This window comes from Macrobrachium rosenbergii, chromosome 22 (assembly GCF_040412425.1).
Source record: "Macrobrachium rosenbergii isolate ZJJX-2024 chromosome 22, ASM4041242v1, whole genome shotgun sequence".
Lineage (NCBI taxonomy): Eukaryota > Metazoa > Arthropoda > Malacostraca > Decapoda > Palaemonidae > Macrobrachium > Macrobrachium rosenbergii.
In genome coordinates this window covers 41468076-41476836 of record NC_089762.1, presented here as the reverse complement: position 1 = coordinate 41476836, position 8761 = coordinate 41468076, and the positions used below count along the sequence as shown (strand labels likewise).

Here is an 8761-nt window from a genome sequence, read left to right as displayed (position 1 = left end):
TGCAGTAAGAAAATTTTCTTTAAAAGTGCACAGAATCGTTCAAGTGTAACAGCTTAACACGTAAGAATTCCAGAAATATGAATAAGCGATAAATCCTTGACATATAAGAGGACAAGGAATTACGTCCTCTGTCACGATGTCCTTGGTCGTTCAATCCGCTCTTAGCTACGACGATCATCGACGAGCGAGAGGAGCGAGATGGCAACTTCCTTGGTGCTGTTGCTAACAGGTGATCAAGAAGAAAATGGAGGGGGTGGTCGTTGTAGTTCAACCACTACAGTATAGTTCGACTTTCAGTAGTAACTGAGACTTCGAGTGTAGACTGTACCCAAGGCTCTTGCAGCAGACGACTACAGGCATTGTGTGTCTTGGATGTCAAGCGCGCTTTTCATCAACCGTAAGTTGCCGAAGAAGGTCATTGCATTGTTCGGCTACCTTTGATGAAACGTATTGATCTTATATAGTGTAGTAGTAGACCTTGTTCAGCTTACCGTTTAAGTGTATAATCTTTTTTGGTTGGTTTTGCCTTGCTGGGTTTAAAAAAAAATGTTGATATAATCCAAAGTGAGCTGGCTATAAGGTCTATAGGTCAATTTCCCCCTCAACTTAAAAGATTCACTGTCCTATCGCTATCATCTATGGTGGAAGATCATTTAGGTGTGTAAATACAAAGTATATACCGAAAGTGTTAATGTGCCACTGTTTTATTTCTGTAAAACTCAAGAAATATGAGAAATTGTTTCCTTTTTTCAAATGATTATTTTAGTTCCCTGAGGTTATTAACCCTCGATCTGTTTCTTGCCAAGAGCGAGTGTTCCCTACTTGCTTTGTTGACAGACGGTGGAACTGACTGACTCATTATTTATTGATTACTTATCACTTACTAAATGACTCACTAGACTTATGTGTATTTTTTTCACATGTGGTAGGATCTACTTTTTTAAGAATTGCAAGTTCACATGCGTCGTTTACAGTTGCTCTTCTAAAAATATTTTGTCAAGTGTTCGTGTAGATTAATCTCTCTCTCTCTCTCTCTCTCTCTCCTCTCTCTCTCTCTCTCTCTCTCTCTCTCTCTCTCTCTCTCTCTCTCTCTCTCTCTCTCTCCACACACACGTGTACATCATTATAGATACTGTATATATATTATATATATGTATATATATATATATATATATATAAATATAAATATAAATATATATATATATATATATATATATATATATATATATATATATATATATAGAGAGAGAGAGAGAGAGAGAGAGAGAGAGAGAGAGAGAGAGAGAGAGAGAGAGAGAGAGAGAGAGAGCGAGCATGCGTCTATGGCAGTACCCGTATTGTATAACAAGTTACATAACAAGTCGTAAGGAGAACGATAAATATTTAGGCAAATAATGTAGACGAACGCCTGACTGTTGCTATTATACAGTGTCACTTTTAAAAGAAAACGGTGTCAGATAAGGAACTAAGCCAAGGTTACGAGAGAGCTTTGCCCTTGAGTGAAATTATATGGTTAAATTAATAGATTTAGCAACCATGGGCTGAAAAGGTCCCACAACGGGGCATTGGAGATTTGGTTGTTCGGGAGTTTCAAGTTTCGCTGACACTTGTACTTGGACAGATCGTTGGGGATAGAAAAGTACTAGACCTGTGTCGTACCTCTCAGAAATGTGGGGTAAGATCTACATGAATACATGTTATGAAATTACTAGTGTATGTTTCGTTGATACCATCTTGCCAGTATAAATCGTACGAATTGTAAAGGTACTAGGCCTATGTACTTCAGATATATTTTATTAATTCACTAGTACAAGTTTTATAACGTGTATTTCACTGTAGATCTTTCATGACGTAAATCATGTATATTGTTAGTTTTTGAAAGGCTATTAGGCCTACCTTGCAAAGCAAAATTCGCGAAAACTGAATGGCTATTACGGAAAGCAATTACGAACGGGAAGGAAAGAGTAATGAACAAATAAAAATAATTACATATATACACAAACACCAATTTAGTTTAGAAATAAAAATAACTACCGTGTTGACCTCTTTAAGAATATGTATTCAGTACCAGCATCAATAACGTCGCCGGGAGGACCGTGCCATTGGTGGTTGCTTTAGATTAAGCCAACAGTATGCCAGCACGAGCTCTTGGTTCTAGAGCGGCCATTTAGGACGGTGTCACAATTTGTTTAGTGCGGTGAAGAGGTAAAGGGAATGAAGACCTCTGATACTGAGAACTGTGACATCGTGTCAGAAATATCATCTGCCAGAAGGGAACTGCTAACATCTAAACAGAACATCTTTTCAGTGATGGTTGAAACGTGTTTCTTCAACATTATATCTCTGGGGATGATGCAAAGCTTTGCTAGTAATACCTAAAACTTTTCAGGCCTTAAGTGATGTCAAAATAGAAAGACTAAAACCCAAAGATTCATTTTAACACCAAAATTGGTTATCCTAATGACTCGGCAACGGTTAGAGAGGAAAGGTACCAGTTAGATCTCGCTCTGCAGAAGGCTCACTTGAGTTAAGATTCAAGACACTTATTCAGTGCAATATTGATTATAAAGTTTTAGATATCACTTTTATTTATTTATTTATTTATTTACTTAGGTTAGACCGGCGAGTGCAGTAGTGGAGAGATGTACGAGTTATGCAAAACGCAAACCCGAAATTATATACGAAAATAATAATGATGGTCATATGAGTTTCTAGAATTGCCCCTTAACTGGTGAAGTCAAGAATGTTTAATTAATAGTGTTTGTTTGTGCGTGTGTGTGTGCGCGCGCACACGTCTTTCCTCATTCATTACATCAAATTTCTCAAGCACGAATCACACAGCCTAGCCAACGCACAGTCGTGAAATAGATAAAACAGAAACCACACAGTATAGAGGCTTAAGTGACCATTTCCTGTTTGCCAGTCCTAAGAGAAAGGGGAACATCCGTTATTGACGTCCTGTGACTGTAAATTCTGTGTATTGCCATCGACAGGAAGAGGTAGACATACGAAATGTTTGGTTTTATTTTTAGTATTTAAACTCGAAAGCAGTGAGCGTTGCGCAGTGGTTATTGTGTGTTATCGAGAAGTTCTTGACTGGTATCGTGACAGCGATTATCATGATTATTTACAGTTAGTTTTATAATAATTTAGAGTTTTTGCTAAGGTTTTCCTGTATGTGTATCGACAAGACGTGATTTCCTCCTCGTGACATCTTCACTCAACTGACGTCACTATACAGGATTTAATGCAACTCCCATAAATCGAGTAATAATAATAATAATAATAATAATAATAATAATAATAATAATAATAATAATAATAATAATAATAATTAACCATATTGGATTCCAACGGCACCTGTATATGTCAGTGAGAGATATGGAGAAAGTTGCATTTTTTTTTATTTTAGGAAGTCGTTCACAAGTGTCATACAGTACAATTAGAACTTTTTTTATTAACTGAGCAAATACGGGCACTAAACAGTGTTACATGATCCCTCTGTATCTAGTATCTACCAGCCCCTTTTGAAAGCAGCATAACAGTCCACATCGTCTTAGGCCCAGATTTACGTCATCAGTAAACAGATAGACTCATTGACATCTCTGTCACTCTGACGGGACACTCCTTCACCCCTTTCCTCCAGATGACGGAGAAATTCCCCTACACGTTTGAAACGCCGAAGAAGGAAGAAAATGACCTGATCAAGAAGGAATTCACTGGATACTTGTCCGGGGCAGTTCGAGTTCAGCCCACAGGTTACTTTTTCCAGGGCATCTACCGTGACTGCGCGGACCCTATATACTCTTTCTCTGTGAAGAAAACAGACGTTTTTGTGGCCAGTTATCCCAAGTGTGGTAAGTTTATAATCTCTACCTTTGCATCTTTCATTCTGAGATCCATTTGTTTTTTTCAAGAAGCTCTTTCTCTGTATTTATTTCCGTTTTAAAATTATTCTCCCTAAAGTACTTGCTCCTGTAAGCCCTACACACACACATATATATATATATATATATATATATATATATATATATATATATATATATATATATATATATATATATATATATATATATATATATATATAGAGAGAGAGAGAGAGAGAGAGAGAGAGAGAGAGAGAGAGAGAGAGAGAGAGAGAGAGAGCAGATTTACGATTGTGTGTTTGCCCTAGTATTATTTACACTATTCATACTATCGTTATTTGAATTTTTTAATATAATTTTTCATTTCTTTTATGGTGATCTTGTTATTTTGTCATTATACTAATTTTTTATTCGGTTGTACACATTTTCCCATTCTTATATCGATTGTACCTAGGCCAATCCTTTAAATTATGACAGTAATGAGACATTGCGTGATAGACTGTTCGTTATCAGTTCTGTCCGGTTTGAAAGTGTAGAAAGGTTTTGGTTACCAAATGTTTGTCATACTCAGTCGTCATAGCCTTTAAACAACAAACAAATACTTTGTTGGCGCAATTACGGAGTATGAAAATTATGCGTGGTTTCATTATATGAGCGGTTTTAATTCATGACGACAATTTTGTTCACAGCGTACAAACCGCTATATGCGTCTAGCAATTAGGTAGCCACTTTTATTATCGTAACTTTGTTTTGTATCTTGATGATAGCTTTATTAAGAATGTATAAAGAATTATGCGTGGTTTCTTGGTTTACATAGTTAGAACTCACGACAACACTTTTCTTCTCAAAATACAGACAGCCCGCTGCATCTAGTGTGAGGGCGTCAAATCGGTGGTCTTGGTCAAATCACCTCTCCATTCTTGCGTTTCGCTCTTCATGTGTACATTAATCACGTCATATATGTTACTTGTTATTATTTCAGATTCTTTATGTATCTCATTATATGCATCATTGTACGGCCTCCCCGCCGCGGCCGATCTGTCTTTTACTTGTTCTATAACGCATTGTACAGTATATGTCTTCTTATGTTTGTTAACAAACACAACTTCTGTATGGACGCAGCGGGGGCCTCAGGTCGCCCGCTACCTTTCCGTCCAGCTAAACCTGAAACGACAACATAATGAAGACTCAGTCTTTCACTTCGAGGCTTGTTTACCATCACAGTTTTGCCTTGTGTCATAAGACATCTTTCGCAGCATCCTCGCCTTTGAAGAGCATAACAGTCTAGTGTCCTCCATTTGGTCACTCTTACAAACATACAAAAAGGCATGCCTAGTTGCCTACAGCAAGAGGCATTCTGGTACATCGTAATTATTGGGAGTCTTCTGGGTAGAGATAGTTTTTTTTTTATTCTCAACGAAACTATTTGTTCTCAATGAACAAAAAGACAAGAGGGAGTTGTTTGTTGATTTGCACATCGATATATTTTTAAGGGTGAGCAGGGCTGAACCACCTCTCAACTCTAATCTTTCAAAATCATATCTTATCAGAGCTCCCTAAGGTACGTTATCGGTAATGTAGGCATGATTGGGCACTTAGGCAAACTACGCTTATATTATGCTCTTCAAACAGAATCAAGGTAGAATCAAGTAAAAAATGTTGCAAAATGAATGTAAAATTAGCGAAAAACAGGAGAGAGAAAAGTATCTTGGCAAATTTAATGATAACGTGTAAGACAAACCTTAGGAAAAATTGTATTTTGTTTCCCTGTCTGACGTAGTAAAATTAACACCACTTGATTTATTGTTGCGCCTAGAACTTCTTTTTTCATTTACAGATAGTTGTGCATTGTAACATATTGTCCAAAGCTACTATATTCATCGGCTATACCAAGGTCTAAGGTATTCTATGGACCTTGGTCTATAGTCTATACGATCTTTAATTTCTCTTCATCTATACTTACCATTCCTTTACCCCCACCATACTTTGCTATTATACTTTCTCGTTTGTGCCCTTACCTTACAACAACAAGAAACCCCCTGCTGTCTGAATAACCTTATCTTACAGGTAGGGTAAGTCTAGACGTGCGTAGGACTGATGACTTTTTTTTACCCAGGTACAACATGGACTCAAGAAATGGTGTGGCTTTTGATGCACGACTTCGATTACGAAGGAGCCAAAGTCGAACTGGATTCGAGATTTCCTTTCCTAGAGTAAGTTTTGGTGTTGGTGTTCAAAATGCTAAACAAGGCAATTTTGATATTGCCTGCGTTAGCTTCTCTCATTTTTCTGTTATGAAAGTTTCTCAAAACAGAAACGTTTCCATTCTTAAGCAAAGATGAGAAATGTTCATATTCTTCAGTAAATATGATTTCATTATCTTAAATAAGTAGAAAGAATTTTCATGAACAAATAACGTTTTATTTCGTGGCGTACAATAATCATCGACGTTATCGATACGAAAACCTAAAATGGCAAAATATCAAGAAACATGTTTAATGTTTGTTATATTTTCTTTGCTTTTTTGTAAGTGGAGCAGAGAATAATATTTATGCCAGGTATTCTCATAGTATTTAACTTTTAATAATATTTTAATAACAACGTATTTTTCAAACGTTTTTGTCATATTGATTTATTTTTGTGTGTAATTAATTCATATTTTAATGAGAATTACATTCTGCGAACTGCTATTACTAATTCGTTCCCTTTTTGGAGAAAGATAATTCTCGTTCAATATACTTCCAGGGCAGACCACGTGCTTGACCCTGGGGTATTCAAGATGCCCGGAATTTGCGAAAAATTGACTTTTCCTCCGCCTCAGCCTGGTCAGTACTTAGCGGCAGCGGCTAATGCGTCTAGCCCGAGGACAATTAAGACTCATATGCCGTTTTCACTCCTTCCTCCGAGCCTACTGGATACATGCAAGGTAAACATGTCTGTAGTTGTTACTTCCTTAATAAATATAGTAAAATTTACAAGGACGGAGAGTTTCTTCATAATCTAACCGATATAAAAGCTGTTATATAATTGTTATTTTATACTGAATGGTTAAATTAGTCAAGAATTGTAGGCCTATATGAGAATCCAGAACAGTGTTGCTGAATGAAAAAGCCATGAACTTAGCCTTGTTTTTGCGTATACATACTTCCTTTGTCTGTGTTGTACAATTATCTACATTTATTAGAAATATTAATAATAAAATTAGTAATAGGAAAGTCATTTGTTAGCTAAAATAATGACTTCAAAATTACAGGTCGTTTACGTAGCAAGAGATCCACGAGATGTGGTCGTGTCATATTACCACCACCACCGGATGTGGGCGACGCATGGCTATCGAGGGGACTTCAAGAAATTCTTCGACTTCTTCGTTAATGAACAAGGTCAGATGGAGATGGTGATTCTCTCTCTCTCTCTCTCTCTCTCTCTCTCTCTCTCTCTCTCTCTCTCTCTTCTGGTGGTTCAAACCCATGATTTCTTTTAGGTATAGGTCGCACAGGGCCATAGATTATCCTGTCACGTAAGCTTATACATGAAAACATTATTGTCATCATTACATTTACTTTTGGGAAAGAATATAGGTCCAATACACAAATACATCTTTCTTTAATTGAAAACTGGAAATGCAATTGAAAAGTCATAAGTTATTTCTTTTGAGAACGAAAAGAAGGTGAATATCGAGTTTTCGTTCTTTTTTTTTTTTACAATATTACTCTGGTAACTAATAAAACTCCACAGGATCAATGCAGTTTGTTCATATGCAGAAGTAATTTAATCTCGTAGGAAACAATTGAACTTTTAGCTCTTCTTCTTCCTGGTCACTATAATAGTTATGTGGTCGCCGTTCTGGAGTCACTTAAGAGAAGCCTGGGAGAGACGCCAGCATCCTAACCTACTTTTTGTAACTTACGAGCAACTGAAAGCTGATCTTTCATCAACTATAAAGAAGGTCGCCAGTTTTTTGGGTAAGACATTTATATAGCCTTGAGTTTTATTGTTGTTCATATGTTGTTATACCAGATTTTTTAGGCTTATATGTAATTTATTTTCTATCATATCTAGCATTATATTTTGCCCGAAGAGAAATAGCTTGAAAGGAAAATTGTATTATGTAAAGGAGTGGTTGAACTGACTGCCTTATATGGAGGGGGATAGACTGTACGGTAGATTAATCTGAGTGAAACAGAAAACATGTTTTTTTTTCTTAGGAAAGCAGGTTACGTCTGATCAGCTTGAAAAACTATCATCTCACCTGCATATTGACTCGATGAAAAATAACCAAGCTGTAAACTGTAGTAATGATGCTGCTATAGGACTTTTAGACGTGAAGGAAGGTGGCTTTATCAGAAAAGGTACGTGATTGATAATCGAACTTTCCATAAAAAAAACATAGGTATTAGATTAGACAATATATTATTATTATTATTATTATTATTATTATTATTACTTTTGGCTTCCCAGGCAAGTCTGGGGGATGGCGAGATTACTTTGACACGGAAATGACAGAGAGATTCGCCAAATGGACGAAGGAAAAAGGCTGTGGACTGGAGAAGGAATTCAACTGGATCTGAGAAACTGCGTTTTATTCTGGACGCATTTGGTTAACTTTTGTAATTGATAATTAGATTATTTATAGAGCTTAAAGAAAATGCAGTCTATATCTAAATAAGAATTGAATTTTTTCACATGCATACACAGCATGACATATCGCAGGAATCTTTTATATGAATATAGGACTAAAGTACGACTTACCGTGTGCAGTTTACCCATACTTGTACATAGCATGAACATATAAGAATGTTGATTGTGTTTGTTTTGCATTTTTGTTATGATGAAAAGTGTAATGGATCAGAGAAGAGTGTAAATAAATCAGTGTAATAAAGTCCAGTTAAAAAAAA

General features: G+C 36.2%; 1 protein-coding gene across 4 annotated transcripts; it reads left to right on the top strand.

The window, feature by feature from the left end:
• The first annotated feature begins 191 nt into the window (after positions 1-191).
• LOC136850789 (luciferin sulfotransferase-like) lies at positions 192-8761 on the top strand. Of its 4 annotated transcripts, none has more exons than XM_067124784.1 (8): positions 194-397; positions 3647-3857; positions 5983-6079; positions 6612-6792; positions 7120-7246; positions 7694-7828; positions 8072-8215; positions 8325-8761. In XM_067124784.1, exons 2-8 carry the CDS (start codon positions 3647-3649, stop codon positions 8432-8434), a joined length of 1005 nt encoding a protein of 334 aa, XP_066980885.1. In that variant the 5' UTR covers positions 194-397; the 3' UTR covers positions 8435-8761. The 4 variants fall into 4 exon arrangements, with proteins under 4 accessions (XP_066980888.1, XP_066980885.1, XP_066980887.1 ...); XM_067124786.1 differs by lacking the exon at positions 194-397 and adding an exon at positions 2142-2205; XM_067124785.1 differs by lacking the exon at positions 194-397 and adding an exon at positions 2255-2999.

Excerpts from the sequence above, each read along its gene's own strand:
- LOC136850789 (XM_067124784.1), top strand. The coding sequence starts at position 3,647 with ATGACGGAGAAATTCCCCTACACGTTTGAAACGCCGAAGAAGGAAGAA. Across the intron at positions 6,793-7,119 it reads GCCTACTGGATACATGCAAG|GTCGTTTACGTAGCAAGAGA; the intron begins GTAAACATGTCT and ends TCAAAATTACAG. Across the intron at positions 7,829-8,071 it reads GAAGGTCGCCAGTTTTTTGG|GAAAGCAGGTTACGTCTGAT; the intron begins GTAAGACATTTA and ends TTTTTTTCTTAG.